At 51.1% G+C, this 17,813-nt stretch overlaps 1 protein-coding gene across 4 annotated transcripts in view; it reads right to left on the bottom strand.

The window, feature by feature from the left end:
- The window catches only part of CAPZB (capping actin protein of muscle Z-line subunit beta), a 148,426-nt gene that overhangs the window by 16,993 nt on the left and 113,620 nt on the right, over positions 1 to 17,813 (bottom strand). For all 4 annotated transcript variants that reach the window (XM_045386946.3, XM_065528905.2, XM_045386953.3 and 1 more), the window contains 2 exons: positions 2,532 to 2,673; positions 1,433 to 1,549 (listed from right to left, as the gene is read on the bottom strand). In XM_045386946.3, coding sequence (XP_045242881.1) covers positions 1,433 to 1,549; positions 2,532 to 2,673 — 259 coding nt within the window. The remainder of the gene's footprint in view (positions 1 to 1,432; positions 1,550 to 2,531; positions 2,674 to 17,813) is intronic.

Here is a 17,813-nt window from a genome sequence, read left to right as displayed (position 1 = left end):
TTTACTACACTGGGCTGGGTGTGCTGGCTTATGCCTGTAATCCCAGCACTTTGGGAGGCCGAGGTGGGCGGATCACTTGAGGTCAGGAGTTCGAGACCAGCCTGGCCAACATGGTGAAATCCCACCTCTACTAAAAATACAAAAAAATGAGCTAGACGTGGTGGTACATGCCTGTAGTCCCAGCTACTCGGGAGGCTGAAGCAGGAGAATCGCTTGAACCCGGGAGGCAGAGATTGCAGTGAGCCGAGATCACACCACTATATTCCAGCCTGGGTGACAAAGCGAGACTCCGTCTCAAAAAAAAAAAAAGATTTACTACACTGATCCTTTCAGTCATATGTTTTCTATCCACAGCTATCGAGAGCATAGTTATCTTACTGAAAGATATCTCTGATGTTAAAAGGAATTCTCACAGTGGAAAGTCAGGGACTACTGGAACCGAGAATGGAAGGGCATCCTTGCAGAAAGTGGCGCCCCTCTGAGGCTCCCAAGGCTGTGCCGTTTCTGCCAATACCGACTTCTCCGAAGGCAGAGTGGGGTCCTTGTGAAACCCAGTTGTGCACCTGGTCTATGCTTTCTCTTCCCCCTTTACGCCAAGCATCTTGTGGCCCCGCACCAGCACAAGATTAAGGCCTTCTCTTGGGATGGGAATGTAAAGGGTCCTGAACATGGATCCTTACACAAGGTTCTTAAACCCACCTAGATGCTTATGGGAGCATCTAAGGTAGAAGGGGAGGCAAGTTTGCTCAGGGAAGGCAGTACCTTCCAGTCCAAGTCCAAGTTTGCCTTAGACAGAACCTGGGAGCAACGTCGTGGAGAAGGGTTGCTAGAGATACCCAAACAAAAGATGAATAAGAGAGAGGTATCCAGTAGGGCACGTCTTAAATTTCAATGTGCACACACATTACCTGGAGAATTTTGTGAAAATAGAGATCCTGATATGCTAGGTCTGGGGGGGCGTCTGACATTTCTGCCTTTCTGACAGGCTCTGTGGTGACGCTGATGCTGGTCCTTGGACTGGGCTGAGGGCAGCAAGGTGCAGACACTCTGAGCTCAGGTAAGCAGCTCCCAGAGAGCTGGCCTGACTGATGGGCTGGGCATGGCCACAGAGAAGGCAAACAGAGCCAAGCACCACTTCTCACAGCACACCATGACCCGAAGCATGGGGATGTGCGGTGCCCTGAAGAGTAAGGAGGAGCCACGCCAGCACCTGACCTCCCTCAGCAGGAGGCCAGCAGAGTGCCAGCAGCTACGGGCAACCTTGCAGAGCCCAGAGAGCTTTTATTTGAAAATGCAAAGCCCTCCTTAGGTGGTGGATTTATAGCTGGCTGAACATGCTTACCCTAGGGCACCTGCTCACTCATCTCTGCAGGTCAGCACTGAGGCCAGCACCTGTGGGCACTGGCAACTGGCTATGAGCGGGTAACTCTACCTGTCTGGTAAGGCTGCCTCCGAGGTTCATGGTGCCAGAGCCGGATTTGTTGGTCTGCAGCCACAGCATCACCGTGGAGGTCAACTTGTAATGGGCAGTGCGGCCGCTGGATTTCTCCTGGAAGGACAAGACAGAGATCTGTTGAGCTGAGGGAGAGCCTGAAGTGGCCCCTTGAATTCAGGGTCATCCTAACATCTCCCTTCCTAGGTCATTATCACAATATTACCTTTTTTTTAATTGGAGACAAAGTCTTGCTCTGTCACCCAGGCTGGAGTGCAGTGGTGTGATCTCAACTCACTGCAGCCTCCACCTCCCAGGTTCAAGCGATTCTCCTGCCTCAGCCTCCCAAGTAGCTAGGATTACAGGCACCTGCCACTAAGCCTGGCTAATTTTCTTTGTGTTTTTGGTAGAGGTGGGGTTTCACCATGTTGGCCAGGCTGATCTTGAACTCCTGACCTCCAGTGATCTGCCTGCCTCAGCCTCCCAAACTGCTGGGATTACAGGCATGAGCCACTGCACCCGGCCTCACAATGTTATCTTTCTTATAAAATCCCAACTGGTTTTTAAAGGGACATTTGTAATTGTGTATTTCTTTTGAGAACTTAATCATTAATGACTACTGCAATCTTTTTTTTTTTTTTTTTTGAGACGGAGTCTCACCCTGTTGCCCAGGCTGGAGTGCAGTGGCCGGATCTCAGCTCACTGCAAGCTCCGCCTCCCGGGTTCACGCCATTCTCCTGCCTCAGTCTCCCAAGTAGCTGGGACTACAGGCGCCCGCCACCTCGTCCAGCTAGTTTTTTGTATTTTTTAGTAGAGACGGGGTTTCACGGTGTTCGCCAGGATGGTCTCGATCTCCTGACCTCGTGATCCACCCGTCTCAGCCTCCCAAAGTGCTGGGATTACAGGCTTGAGCCACCGCGCCTGGCGACTACTGCAATCTTGACTTATCTTTATCCAAATGGCTTGGAGGCATTTCTCAGAATGAGGGGTTCAGAGATCATAGCATCCCCCTCACTGCATCTGCTAGAGAGCAGCGCGGCACTGTTTGGTGTGATTCTGTACTTAGTGGCCCCGGCCACCAGTTGCTGGGAGGCAGTACCTGCACTTCTACCACGTGGATGGAATCCCAGCAGCCTTTGATCTTCTTTGATCCATCTCCAGCCTTCTTTATGAGGATCACTCCAGCAAAGCCATGATCCAGATCCCAGAGGTAGACAGATGAGACGCCGCCTTCAAAATACCTGCAGGAAACAGGCCAATGTGCCTGTTAGATGCTAAAGGACAGATCATCAGCCTGGGTCCCAGGCTGTTGCTCAGCAAAGATTCTGGGATTTGGGGTCCTCCCTGCAACAGTTATAGGAGCCGATCCTTGGGTGTGTTCTGATCGTTCTCTGGCTCGGGGAGAGGGTGCAGCATTTTTGGGGGTGTAGTAGGTTTAGGCATCATAAAGATGAACTTGAGTTTGGGCTCTGCCACCTCCCTTAGCTTTGTGGTCTTTGGTTTACTGGACCTCTCTAGGCGTCACATTCCTCCCAGATAAAGAACGCAGCACGAGTGACATCCAGTGACAATCCATGCAGGCTATGACTACTGGAGTGACCACGGTTGTTCGATATTTCTGTCTTTTGGGTTACAAGGCAGATGAGAAAATACAGCAACAAACTCCCTACACGCTGATCCCTCCTGACCAGGGCTCCAGCTGGTCTTTCGGAGCAACTTCCTACAAAGCGCTAGCCGGAAATGAAGGGCTCAGCTTGAGACAGTGCTTCCTCCTCAAATCCGAGTCAATACAAAAACATCTCTCTCTCTCTTTTTTTTTTTTTTTTTGAGATGAAGTCTTACTGTCTCCCAGGCCAGAGTACAGTGGCACCATCTCGGCTCACTGCAACCTCCACCTCCCAGGTTCAAACGATTCTCCTGCCTCAGCCTCCTGAGTAGCTGGGATTACAGGTGTGCACCACTGCGCCCGGCTAATTTCTGTATTTTCAGTAGAGATGGGGTTTCGCCATGTTGGCCAGGCTGGTCTCGATCTCCTGACCTCAAGTGATCCACTGCATCTGGCCCAGAAACATTTCTAATTATGATCAAATGGAAGAGGGATTTCTAATTACGATCAAATGGCAGAGGGAATGAAAAGGTTAGATGAGAAATGGGAATCAGTCTGGGATCCCAAACCCAACAGACCCAGGTCAACTACTGTGGCTCGCTGGGGCTGCCGTGAGCAGAGGTGAGGGGTGGAGTCAGCTGATGGGAACTGCAAATGCTGGTGATAACCAGCGAAATCTCATTTCTTGTGGCGAAATCTGTAGCCTCTCCGACCCCAATTAAGCCCCAAAAAGAGAAATCTCATCTCTGCTGATAACCAGTGAAACTGTAAGCAATCGCATCTCTCATGGTGAGCACATCTTTATCAGGAAGTCTGGGGCCTCTCTGACCCCTATTAAGCCCCAAAGCCCTGGTGCGGCAGGCGTATTCTGGGAGCACACCGCCCTCAGCCCCGGACAGCTGGGAAGGTGGGCCCAGGCTTGGGAGTCAGACGGACCCAATGACAGCTCTAGCACGCCCAGCCCCAGCTATGAGCTATGCTCACGCATGCATGCGTCCAACTGTTTACTAAGGGACCAGTGGCGTGAACATGGACTTTAGGGACTTAATCTACTTTCTATGGCTGTTGAGAGACAAACAATTAGGAAAAGTAGACACCTACCAAACGGTTAATGTAAAATTAAGTACTAGAAATTAACATGTATCTGTAGATTATGTCTCACCAAAGCTATTCTATAATAAAAAATACACACGGTAAATGTGAATATTTACAGAATGTGGGTGATGGGTATACAAGAATTCTCTGTACTTTTTTTTTTTTTTTTTTTTTTTGCAATTTGACAGTAAGTCATACTGTTCCAGACTAAAAAGCTTTTGTGAAAAATCAGTACGCGAATACACCAGAGTGTAATGTAACTAAGAGACCATCAGACCAAGGAAGCAAAGCATCCTCCCAGGAGAATGAGGGTGCCCTGGCTGGTCTGCCCTCACTCCAACCCTCAGACCTGTGGAGCATCCAGGAGGGCTGATAACTCAGGTGGGCTACCCTTGGCCCCGCCCCGAGGGCTCCCTCAGGCAGGCTGCAGCCAGCCCCTGCGGCAGGACCACATTCTGTCCCGTTCCCTCTGTGGCACTAACCACTGTGATTAAGCTATCAAACCGAATACACCATGGTGCGCCCACAGGCGAGTCTGCAGGAGGGCATATGAGGGCAGGGCTGCCTGGCTAACACAAGTGCCACTCAGGGAACACCTGTGGGATGGATGTGTCAGGTGCCAGATGCTGAGCTCATCACTGGTCAAACTGCACAGGGTGGGGAAGGGCCTGGCTCTGGCAAGGTGTAGCACAGGCATCCTTTCCTTCTAGAGGAAAAGGACCACTGGATGAACAGACACACCTGTGGGGCTCAGCGCTCACTGCTGGCAGAGGTGATGTCCAGGACACCGGCCAATACTGGCACTCAGAGACCCCACTCCAGAAGATCATTTCCTTTATTCCAGTCTGTCTCCAAACTCTCCCTTCTTGGGGCAAGGCGAGCTAAGCAGATGAGTGTTTTGGTCCAGGGCCCAAGGCCCCATCTGCCTCCATAGGGCCCTCCTGGTCTGGACCGGCCCCATACAGAGTTGGAGAGATCAGGCCATTCTGGAATGTTCCCAGAACACCTGGAGAGGGACTGACTGCCCCTGCTAGACCTGAGGTTTAGCAGGGCTCAGATGACTGGCAGCATGGGCTCCGTGAGCCTTTCTGGCTTATTCTCCTGGATTCTTGCAGGTTAACTTACGAGGCACACGAACACTACCGAGAGAAGAGCAACTCAGAACAGACCTGCTAATACCCTTCCTGTTGGCGACAGATGGCTTGGTTCTAGCACACGGTTTTCTCTTTCAGCCAGCTTATAGGGAGAGCAGCCCCACATCAAAAGAGGGGGAAGAAAAACAAACAAAAAAACCCTACTTTGCTGGCAAAAAGGATGGGCCAATAATTCCTTCTTTCCTTTGGCCATTCTGGAAAGAAGGCTTGCAGCCCAGGGGCATTTCATCCTTCCGCTCCTTCACAGATCCACACAGAGCTGCGGTGCTGTGCCCGCCCAAGGCTTGCTCTCCTCTGTGTGCTGGGACACTGGGGAGAGGCAGGTCAGGCTGCCCTGGAGGGGAACCAGGAGAAATCCCGATGGCCTGACACTGTCGACACCCTCCGGCGACCAGTTCAAAAGCACCAGGTGGCCCACGGCTGCTTCCCCTCAGTCCCATCCCTGAGCGTTCCGTTTCTTCCAGAAAAATAAAACAACCGCATTAAAGTTTTATAGGGTGGAACTGGCCGTTTCCACTCCAACGTCCCACCCCGTGGCCTGGCTCCCACTACAGGCAGCTTCTCCTTGGCAGGCCACAGTGACCAGATCTAAAGTTTCAAATGCTGGAGCCAGGGGAGGTAAAAATGCAAGCTCAATTGTGACCTCCTTGCGGGGTTACTATTCTTTTACCCACAATTTTAAAACTTACTGCAGGAACATCATTGTTTTTTAAAAAAGGAAATCTGAAAATTAGCCCACAATACCATAAATCAACTTATCCCATAAATCTGATTTTTCCAAATTCCCTTCCAGTCCAGATGCATTTTTATATAACTGTAAGCACAGCAAGAGCACCACGCTGAATTCGGCTTTTTACACTTGGCACAGAATCATTAGCATTTTTCCATGGAGCCACATGATCTCCATAATCATTTTTAACAGCAAGGATAGTATTCAGTCGGATAGTATCCTAATTTACCGTCGATCTGACTTTTAATAAAGAAACGACGACGACAGAGTTAGAGGCGGCGTGGTTGGTCTCTCGCTTTGAATCTGTTCCCTCTCTGAATCGGGGTGTTCCAGCTGAGGTGAGTCAGACGTGCTGAGACCTGGCCTCTGCAGGTACAGCTCAGACACTACAATAATTCAAGAATGGGCTTGCATTCCATTCACCAAAAGGGATCACCAGGGACTGGAGCAGCCACAAGTCTCAACCTGACATTCCGAGACAAAGGGAGCAGAGGACTGCACGGTTAGAAAGGTTTGTTTCAGAATCGCCCAGGAGCACCAGCCTCTCCTGTGAGTGCTGTCGGGATGGCTCCGGGACCTTCAGGAGGGAGGTGACCGCAGGGCGCACAGGCAGTGCCCCCACTACTTGGTTTATGGCTCTGCTCTGCGCGTGAAGCATTAATTAAGGAGGGACCACAACATGTTTTTGAAAATTTATTTCTTACCTACTGTACTTTGATCATAATGACATGAAACAAGGAAAAAAATAATTTTTATGTGGTTTGCATTTATGAGTTTTTACATAAAGGCTTTTGTGGGTATTTTAAGAATGTGCTAAAACGTTGTCTGAAACCACATAAAGCCATCTGAGGAGTCGCCCGCCAGAACAGCACACACATGGAAGCACTTTAACTGGCCTTTGTATATTTAATGAGTCAAAAAGTATTAATATTGTTTAAATGCTAACATGCTATTTCAATAAAGTGGCTCTACCATCGCCTGCGACTCACTCTCAGGCCTCGCACATCCATGTGAGTGAATGATCAAATGTGGCCAAGCGCTAAGAGCAGGCTGCAGAGGAATTCACCCGCCCTGCCTTGGCCCCTGCCCATGCCTGATAATTTCAAAATCCCCCAACTCTGCAGGGAGGGAGGAATGGGCCCAGGACTCACTACCACAGCTCAGCTGATTTGGGCTCAAGAGGAAAAGCCCAGAAGAGTCCCTGCAGTGAGGTCTCTGGTCAAGGAGGCAGAAGGAGAGCTTTTTATTTTATTTTTTTGAGACAAAGTCTCGCTCTGTCGCCTAGGCTGGAGTGCAGTGGCATGACCTCAGCTCACTGTCACTTCCACCTCCCGGGTTCAAGTGATTCTCCTGCTTTAGCCTCCCAAGTAGCAGGGATTCCAGGGGTCTGCCACCACGCCTGGATAATTGCCTTTTTTTTTTTTTTTTTTTTTTGAGACAGAGTTTTGCTCTTGTTGCCTAGGCTGAAGTGCAACGGCATGATCTTGGCTCACTATAACCTCTGCCTCCCAGGTTCAAGCAATTCTCCTGCCTCAGCCTCCCAAGTAGCTGAGATTACAGGCATGCACCATCACGCCTGGCTAATTTTGTATTTTTAGTAGAGACGGGGTTTCTCCATGTTGAGGCTGGTCTCGAACTCCTGACCTCAGGTGATCTGCCCACCTTGGCCTCCCAAAGTGCTGGAATTACAAGCATGAGCCACCGCGCCCGGTCTAATTATTGTATTTTTAGTAGAGATGGGATCTCACCATGTTGCCCAGGCTGGTCTCTAACTCCTGGCCTCAAGTGATCCACCAGCCTCGGTCTCCACTTAAGTGTTGGGATTATATAGGCGTGAGCCATCGCGCCTGGTCAAGAACCTCTTTTCAACATGCAGGCCTAGGACCAGGCACAGTGGCTCACATCTGTAATCCTAGCACTTTGGAAGGCCGTGGTGGGAGGACTGCTTGAGCCCAGGAGTTCGAGGTCAGCCTCTATAAAAAAAGAAAAAAGAAAGAAAAAAACAAACCGTGAAGGCCCAAAGAGAAAAGCATGGGCTTTTCCTAGGCTTCTTTCCTAAATGGAAAGCCAGGCAGCACAGGGAGCACAGGGCTGAAATCAATACCCACAGTCAAGAGGCTGAACGACACGCTCAAATCAGGGCTCCCCAGTGGCCAGGACAACACAGGGACTAGCTTGCAAAGACTGCGGAGAAGTCTGCTTAGACAACTGTTGAACCATGAAGTCGGGGGGCCTCAGAAGCTCCAGGAAGATGAGGAGGGGGTGAAATGACAGACCAACTCAGGAATGACTGGGAGCAAACTGCTGGAGTCACCCGTTTGCTTGTGTCCACCGAAGAGCTAACTCCTTCAACGGAGAGCCATCAGTTTTACCAACGGTCCTGGCGCCTTTTAAAACTTTCCTAACATAGATTAACATTATGTTTTGTTTTGTTTTTTGAGACAGGGTCTTGCTTTGATGCCCAGGCTGGAGTGTGGTGGTGCAATCATGGCTCACTGAGGCCTCAACTTCCCGGGTTCAAGTGATCCTCCTCCCCCAGCCTCCCAAGTAGCTGGGACCACAGGCGTGCACCACCATGCATGGCTAATTAAAAAAAAATTTTTTTTTTTAGAGACAGGGTCTTGCTATGTTGCCCAGGCTGGTCTCAAACTCCTGGGGTCAAGCAATACACCTGTCTGGGCCTCCCAAAGTGCTGGGATTACAGGTATGAGCCAGCTCACTCAGCAAAGATGAACATTTTTAAGGCAAACAGAATGGCAGAGCACTCAGTCAGCTGGGACTACTGAGTGGGGTAGTGGGGCCACTCTGAGCTGGATCTGTAAGTCCTGCCATTTGAAAATTATGCTCATCACAACAGGCAGATGCAGGTTTCAAAACGCCAGGAGACTGGCAACACAGGGGGCACCTCTCTGGAGGAGCCAGGAGGCAAGGGCAAGGCCCTCCCATGGGACCAGCTGTCTATCAGCACAGCCGATCACAACTGAACATCTGGTTGGGTTTGTCTCTATCATCACCTTGGTCCCTAAATGTGGATCAGCTAAAAGCCTAATGTGTCAGTAATTCTCTTCTTCTCAGAGTTTTAGGTCGTTTCTCCCCGAAAATCACTCTTCCAGTTGAATAATGTCACAGTCACGGATATAGATTCTATGTCCGTAACTTTTCAACCACAGGACTTCTGGGGGGAGGGAGAAAACAGGGAAAACATAATACTTCACACTCAAAATGACCTACTTCACCAAAGTAAAAAGAAAAGAAAATATTTCAGCTCCAAAAGCTTTATGGAGTGTCTGAAGCTGAGGTGTGCGTGGAGGCCTGGGGTGGAAACTCGCTCCAGGAATCTGAGCTGTAACTATGAATTACCCAATTCCCAGGCCTGGCCAACACTGGGCTACAAATCTAACAGGGAAAATGGGAGGCGAAGGGGCTTTGAAGTTGGTCTTTACTCCTTCCTTTCAAATCACCTCCTGGGAGAAGAGCTGGATTCGTGGCTCGAATACAAAGTCTCCCAACAGGTAATGAGTACATGCCACAAGAACCAAGGCCAGGACAGAAGGGCTGGGAGCAGGGCTTTCCAGCATGAGCCAAGAAACAGACTCTGTGGTTCTTGGGTTCACTGAGACGTGGCCTTCTGGCTATTGGCGGGCTGGGCCACACTCAACAGGACTTGGACTTCTGGCCTGAGTCGTCTGTGACACTGAGGCACAGGCAGCACCCACAGACACTGCCAAATTAGGGGCATCATAAGGTAAGCTCCATAGGTGCTGGAACAGGGCCTTCTCCTGCAGTCAACTTCACTGAATAAAGCCAAAGGAAAGGCAGTACTTGGCACCAACACAGTGCAAAAGACTTTATTTCTTATTTGTAAAATCAAAGAGCTGGATCAGAGGCCAGTATAGAGGGGTCCCTCCCAGCTCTGACTTTCCAGGATTCAGTGGTTGCATCAAGGCCTGTATGAGGCAGACTCAGCACCACAGGGCAGGTTCCTAACATCTTTTTTTTTTTTTTTTTTTTTTTTTGAGACAGAGTCTCGCTGTGTCTCCCAGGCTGGAGTGCAGTGGCGCGATCTCGGCTCACTGCAAGCTCCGCCTCCCGGGTTCATGCCATTCTCCTGCCTCAGCCTCCCGAGTAGCTGGGACTACAGGCGCCCACAACCGCGCCCGGCTAATTTTTTGTATTTTTAGTAGAGACGGGGTTTCACCGTGGTCTCGATCTCCTGACCTTGTGATCCGCCCGCCTCGGCCTCCCAAAGTGCTGGGATTACAGGCGTGAGCCACCGCGCCCGGCAGTTCCTAACATCTTAAGTCTCTGTCAAACCTTTGCTTACACACCTCCAGTGACAGTGAACTCATTACATTTCCGAGGCAAACATTTCTGTTCTGAACAACTCAGACAGTTCTCTCTGGACGTGAGTGAAAACTTCTCACTACTGCCTTCCGGAATCACAGAAAACAAGAACTTAATGCCCTTTCCTTGTACAGTCCTTTCAAACATTTAAAACTGGCGCACATAAACTCCATGATTTCTCTTTTCTGACCTTCTCCTCCTTGTATTATTCCTCATACGACTCAATACCTTGTTTATCCTTCTGAACATACTCCAGGTTGTCAATGTCTTAAAAGAACAGAAAACAATGCCCCAACTAAGTGTTAACCAATGCATAGCATAGCAGAGACCAGCACATCTCTTGGCAAAAAGGCTACTCCTCCTTCCAGCGCTCAAGAGCAAATTAGCTTTCATAGTAATCACACCTAATTCATGCTACACATACTGAACTTGCAGTCATCTCAAATGGAATATTTTTTCTTTTTTTTTCTCTCTTTTTTTTTGACACAGGGTCTCATTCTCTTGCCCAAGATGGAGTGCAATGGCATGACCATGGCTTACTGCAGCCTCAATCTTCTGGGCTCAAGTGATCCTCCCACCTCAGCCTCCTGAGTAGCTGGGACTACAGGTGCATGCCACCACACCTGGGTAATTTTACATTTTTTTTGTAGAGATGGGGTCTCACTATGCTCAGGCGGGTCCTGAACTCCTAGGCTCAAGTAATCTTCCCACCTCGGCCTCCCAAAGTGCTGGGATTATAGACATGAGCCAGGGTGCAAAGCTGAATATTTTTTCTTATGTGTTGCCATGAAATTGCCTCTCACATCCTGGACTTGAGAACTTGGTAGACTGGACCCAAGAATGTCACTTTCCACTCAAATCTGTTACAGATCACTCTCATAGACATGACTTCAACATTTCAGTGTCTCTTCTGGGATCCCAAGTCTGTTGTGATCTGTATTCTATCCAAGCCACTCTTCCCCCGAAGTCTTTATGCACGGGAATACATGTGGAAGCAGGGGACCGTGCAGATGAGGATGTCACTGAGTTACAGATCGCGTGGATTTCCAGAAAGAGCACTGGCAGCTCTACTGAAGGCTTCTGTGGAGAAATTGATGGTCCACTAGGAAGGAGGGCTCTGGTCTGGGCACTTTTTTCACGTTGGAGTCAGTATAAAGATGGAAACCAGGCCGGGCGCAGTGGCTCACGCCTGTAATCCCAGCAATTAGGGAGGCTGAGGTGGGCAGATCACCTGAGGTCAGGAGTTCGAGACCAGCCTGACCAACATGGAGAAACCCTATAACCCTATCTCTACTAAAAAAAAAATAAAATAAAATAAAAATAAAAATACAAAATTAGCCAAGCGTGGTGGCGCATGCCTGTAATCCCAGTTACTTGAGAGGCTGAGGCAGGAGAATCGCTTGAACCTGGGAGGCGGTGGTTGCGGTGAGCTGAGATAGCACTATTGCACTCCAGCCTGGGTAACAAGAGCTAAACTGCATCTCAAAAAAAAAAAAAAAAAAAAAAAAAAAAAAAAAGATGGAAACGCCCACAGCCTTGACTGAGTCGAAGGGACCTGCTATGGTTGATGAGGGAGAGGTAGAAGGGAACACAGGAGGTGGGGCTGGCTGGAATGCTGGCTGAAGAGTTCAGACTAAAAAGTTTGAAATGTTGATGTAACTGAAAAAAGCAGATTTCTCTACGATGTGGTGCTAAGCTAGGGAACCCGGGCCCTCAAACAGCTCCAACATGTAAGATTCCACGAGTCTTCCTTTCCCCACCCTATGTTCTCCCATCACACGTATGGTGTGCTCTGCTTTTGGGATCTCACCAAGGAATAGCAGCAAGACCTGGGACAAATAAGTGGTCTTAGGCCAGGCGCGGTGGCTCATGTCTATAATCTCAGCACTTTGGGAGGCCGAGGTGGGGGGATCACTTGAGCCCAGGAGTTCAAGACCAGCCTGGGCAACACAGTGAGACCCTGTCTCAAAAAAAAAAAAAAAATATATATATATAAATAAAAATAAATGGTCACGAGGGACACTTTTTGCTGTAACTGGTGCTTGGTCATGACAAAGACAAGGTCACACAGGCATTAGTTCAAACAAACTCGCGGCCGGGTACGGTGGCTCATGCCTATAATCCTGGCACCTTGGGAGGCCGAGGCCGGCAGAACACCTGAGGTCAGAAGTTCGAGACCAGCCTGGCCAACACGGTGAATCCTGTTTCTACTAAAAATACAAAAATTAGCAAGGCGTGGTGGCAGGTGCTTGTAATCCCAGCTACTCAGGAGGCTGAGACAGGAGAATTGCCTGAACCCGGGAGGCAGAGGTTACGGTGCGCTGAGATGGCGCCACTGCACTCCAGTCTGGGTGACAAGAGCGAGATTCCATCTTAAAAGAAACAACAACAAAAAAAGAAACAGAAACTCTCAAGCTCCATGACTGATTTTATGGCAAAGAGGAAGAGAATAAAACCCAGAGGCAGAACCATTCCCCGGCAGCTGAGGTTCTGGCCCCAAAACAATGCCTTTTTGTTCCCTCCTAGGAACAAACTGCTATCAGCAGTAGTTTGTTTTTCTGATCATCCTTAACATCCTTACAACAAAACAGGCACCTGGTGTTCACAGGTGGGAACAATTTAACTCCACCCCAGGAAAAAGAGAAAACTGTCTATTCTGCTCAGAGAGGCATCTGAAACTTGGCCCCCTTCCTCATGGTGTAGACCAACATTCCTTTTTGCTCTGCTGGCTGCCCTCTAGCCAACTTCGAAAAGAAGCCGAGTACATCCTCTGTCCAATGGATAGGCGTGAGCGCTGCCCAGTGGGCACAACGTTGCAAAGTCCAGAGAGCTGCAGACGGCACACGAGGGGCTGCAGAATGTGGCTTCTCTTCCTTATGCTGTTGTACCAGCCTGCACTCAAGATGCATCTGGCAAACAAGCATGAGGAGATACAAGGAAGATCACAAGAGAAAAAACAAACGGGCAAGCACTTGCCATGGCACCTGGCAGAGCAAGCACTCAACAACTGGTGGCTGTTGGTTTTCATCAGGCTCTTACTTTCTGAGCAGAGGGGAGAAGGCAACCTCGACATGTTCTGAGCTGCCCTGGAAACGTCCCTCGGAAACACAAAGTGCCGCTTACTAGGAGCGGTTCCGTACCCACAGGCACAGGCCCCACACAAAATGGAGAAAGATCTACACTTGGCTTTGGGCGGGCCGTGTCCAGAGCTGATGCTGAAACTCGACCACCCTTGTTTGTGTGTTGAGACCAGCTGTTTTCACCACGGTTTGGGGAACACGGCCCAGAGGCTGCCCGTCGACACGAGACAGGTATTCAGCGGAAATTCCTTCCAGTACACACAGGTGCAACAATCCCCCGAGTCAACATACCAATCAGCTTAGGCATGTGCGACTTTAATGCCAGTTGCGCTCAGAAGGCACATCTGGACTGCGGCTGCCGTGCTTCAGAGCCTCTCTTTTACAAGACTTTTATTTTTTCACTTAAAGAGAAATAATGAAGGCCTCTCTGGAAACAATGGTGCCGCTGCAGGGGCCGGCTCTCTGGCTCTGGGGTCTGGTTTTGGGATCTGACCAAACTGTCCACACTCGGCACCACTGCGACTGTCTTCTGCCCTCCGGACTACTTGTGGAAACACCGCTGGCCCCATGGAGCGACCTCATGAGCCGCCAACAGTCAGGGCTTTCTGGGCTTCCAAGTCATCGCTCTCATCCAAAGTTGCCATTGTTGAGAAATTCTGTGTCGGGGGCTTTGCGTATCTTTTTTTTACAGTTAAGAAAACTGTAACCCAGAGGGATAAGAAATGTGCCCAAGTCACAGGCTGAGAAGCAGGGATCTGGGAGGAGATGTCAGGCTTGGCTAGCCCCAGTGCCCGTATTCTGCCCCATGCCAGTCTGCCTGGCCATCCCGAGACATGCCAGCTGTGGTGGGATGGAGTGCAGATGGACAGAACAGGGTCGGCCTGTAGGTTAGATGCACGTATGAAGCCACATCACTGAACACAAAGCTGCCCCAAAGTGGAGAAAGTCAGGCCAAATGCGGTGGCTCACGCCTGTAATTCCAGCACTTTGGGAGGCCAAGATGGGAGGCTCACTTGAGGCTAGGAGTTTGAGAGCAGACTGGGCAACACAGTGAGACCCCCCATCTCCATTTTTTGTTTTTCTTTAAAAAAAAAAAAAGGGGGGGAGAGAGTCAGGGTTAAAAAGGGAGCCCACTGGGTGACCAGGAATCTGGGACATACCCTGAGCACCCCGTACTGGGGATTTTGGAGGGTTCTCTGCCTCAGTGAGGCAGCTGGGGCTGCTGGCTGGGTCCCTGAAAGAATGCCTTTTTTTTTTTTTTTAATTAGACATGGGGTCTCACTCTGTCACCCAGGCAGGAGTGTGGTGCTGGGATCATAGTTCACTGCAGCCTCCACCTTCTGGGCTCAAGTGATCCTCCCACCTCAGCCCCCAGACACTGAGATTACAGGTGTGAGCCACTGCGCCCCACCCCACCTACTCTTGATACTAGCACAAAGCAGCTTTCCATCACAGAAGCCCGGGAAACATCTTAGCAAGGGGAGTGCAGGGTCTCTGGCAGGACGGCAGGGCTTGACCAAGGGAGGGAACTGGTCCCTGCTTCCAGCCACGGGGTTTCACTCCAGCATGTGCAACGGCCCGAACCAAAGTGTGACTGTGTGCCGTCTGGTCAGAGGAACCCAAGAATTCCAGAGGCATCAGAGTCCCTGATGCTGACGTGGGGATCATGTTTATAAGCAAACTTGTTTTCTGCACACTCCTGTTTTCCATTTAACTTTCTTTCAGCAGATGAAAATCAGACCGCGCATGCCAAGCAACCAGACACTGGCCTGCAGCCTTAGGATGCCAGATGAAAGGGACCCCCAGGACAGGGGGCAACATGCAAGCCTGTCTAGACCCACTCTTTAGGGGCTTGCTAACTGTAGCAGACACCCCCGCTAGGAGCAGTGGTCACGAAAGAGCTGAAACGCACTGTGAGAGCAGGAAGCAGGCTCAGCTCTACTCCCCCAGAGCTGTGAGGTTTCTCCAGACCTTTCTCCCTGCTCTGCGAAAACAACACAACCGAGGCGGGCTTGGGTTTCCCCATTAAGTGCTTCTGGCACTTTCTCACAAGCCCCAGGCAGTGGCAAGCCAGTGTCCCACAGCAGGCAGGGCGGGTTCTCAGAGGCCTGTGCGCACATGGCTGAAGACACAAACATGTTCAAACCCAAGTGCTAATCACACTGCGGACATGCCAAAAGCCAGCAAGGGCCTGGCCCCACCCTGCTGTCCCGAGTGCAAGAGGAGTGGCAAGCGGTGCCCATCACAGGACCCCTCCGGAGGCCTTTACATCCGGGGAAAGGTCCTACCTCTGGGGAAGGAAATGAGAACACAGACCTCACTGAAGGGGCAGGGAGTGAAGGGGGATGTCCCCAACCAAACCATCCCAGCAGCTCCAGGACATTCCTAAGCATTCTCCGTTACTCCCCTTATTCTGCCCACCTCCCAGTGGGACTCTGACTCCGCAGGCCTGGCCGTTTCCAGTGGTGGAAAAAGGGCCGGGGTACCTGGAACTGCAGCGCTCACTCAGCCAGACCAAGGGAAGCAGCCCCCACTCTAGCTGAGCTGTCAGGTCCTTCCCACGACCGGCCTCTCCAATCCAGCCCCCACACTACTTCCGAGGAAATTCTCAGGATGCACCTCAGAGCTGTGCTACCCTTGGAACCTTTCAGACAATTCCCAAGGCTCCCAGAATGACACCCAGAGCCGGCGCCCCACAGGCCTGTGCGCCTCTCCCCACTGCCTTGTCCTGTTCCGGCCTCCACTCACTGCCCACGACCACTGGGAATCACTTCAGGGCGTGGCCCAGGCGGTTCCCACTGCTCAGGGCACTGTCCTTGTCCTCCGCCACCACGGTACAAGGCTGTGCTCGGGATCCCCAGACCACCCGAGGCTCCATAATTCGCTACAAGGACTCATGGAATGCGGTACAAACTTGCCCTTGGGGCCAAGGGTTACTGCAGTGAAAGGGAATAGGGCAAAGGAGGCCGAGGGAGAAGGCGCAGGGGCCGGGGTCCTGAGAAACCAGGCGCCAACTTTCAATGCCCTGCTCCATGAAGTCACACAGGACGTGATATACTCCCCCAGGGATGGGTTTGACTGCATGTGTGAAGTGCCGTCTACTGGGGAAGCACGCCAGGGACTCAGTGCCCAGGGCAGTATTGCTAAGCACCCTCTACCTAGCACTCGGTAAAATTTCAGATGCCCACAAGGAAAGGAGAAGTAAGGCCATCCTGTTTGCACACAGTTCAGGCGTCGGAAGCCACTCTTATCAGGGAGTGGTGAGACCCCTCCCAAAACCCAAGTTCCCAGATGCCAGTCACAGGCCAAGCTGGCAAGCAGGCCTCCAAGGGACAGCAGTCTCAGGCCAGCTCTGTTAGCTCTCTCTACTCAAATGCAAACCCCCTGTAACTGACCCACAGTTCCTTCCTCAGAGCCCTCCCTAACATCCACACCCTTCGCTCTTCCCCACCGCAGGACCCAGCTCTCGTTCCTTTGCAGCATTTATCAAATTGTGCAAGTACTGTGTTCATCTGTTCACTCGTTCCTGTGTTGAAACATGGGCCCCGGTGAGGGAGGGACTGGGCCTTACGCGTTTGCCACTGACTCTGGGCGCATGGCATCGTCGCCGGCAGGCTCTCGGTAAGGACCTGGTGACCGATCCCAAGGACTCTCTCTCCAGTCACTGCAGATGGGCACTACCAGCATCTCTGTTCAGCCTCACTGCACCCTGATGATGTGGACTGAGCAGCAATCATCAATTCCATTTTTGAGACAGAGATTTCCTGGAGGCCTTGCTGTGGGAGGTGGTGGAAGAGCTCCATCCCGAAACCACAGCTTTCTCGAATGATCACGAAGCCTGCTACACCACCCAAACAGCCCCATATCCGTGATCATAAACGCACAGAATGTAAGACGCACATACAGATACCTGCTGCACAATTCAAAGAGCCCTGTCACCCAGCAGCCTGGAAGGTGCTGGGTGGACTCAGGGCCTGAGTGCAGTAGGGGCCTGATGCACAGTGTGTCACTGAGTGACACCTCAGCCAGCAGGATGGGTAAGGAAACGGAGGCTCAGAGAGGTTAACTCACTCGCCCACAGTCGGTCAGCAAGAAAAGACCAACAGAGAATCCAGTCGAAAGCTCTTTAAAGCCGAGGTCCTCTCCGTTCTGTGGCCGGGCCTCAGACACCTTGGTGAGGGTCAGAGGCTTTTGGTGGGAGGTGGCGGTGTCTTCTGCCTGGGAAGCCTCCCAGCACGTACAGCTGCCTGCTCACACTTCTGCACCATTTCCCTGGAAACCTCTCCCTATCGCCCGCAGTTCCTCCATGCTCGCCTCTGAGGAAGGGGTGCCCTGAGGGGCCCGGGGCTGGGAACCTGTAGTTTCAAGGACC

This window comes from Macaca fascicularis, chromosome 1 (genome assembly GCF_037993035.2).
Source record: "Macaca fascicularis isolate 582-1 chromosome 1, T2T-MFA8v1.1".
NCBI lineage: Eukaryota > Metazoa > Chordata > Mammalia > Primates > Cercopithecidae > Macaca > Macaca fascicularis.
The sequence above is the reverse complement of the archived record's forward strand: the minus strand, read 5'-3'. Positions and strand labels throughout refer to the sequence as shown.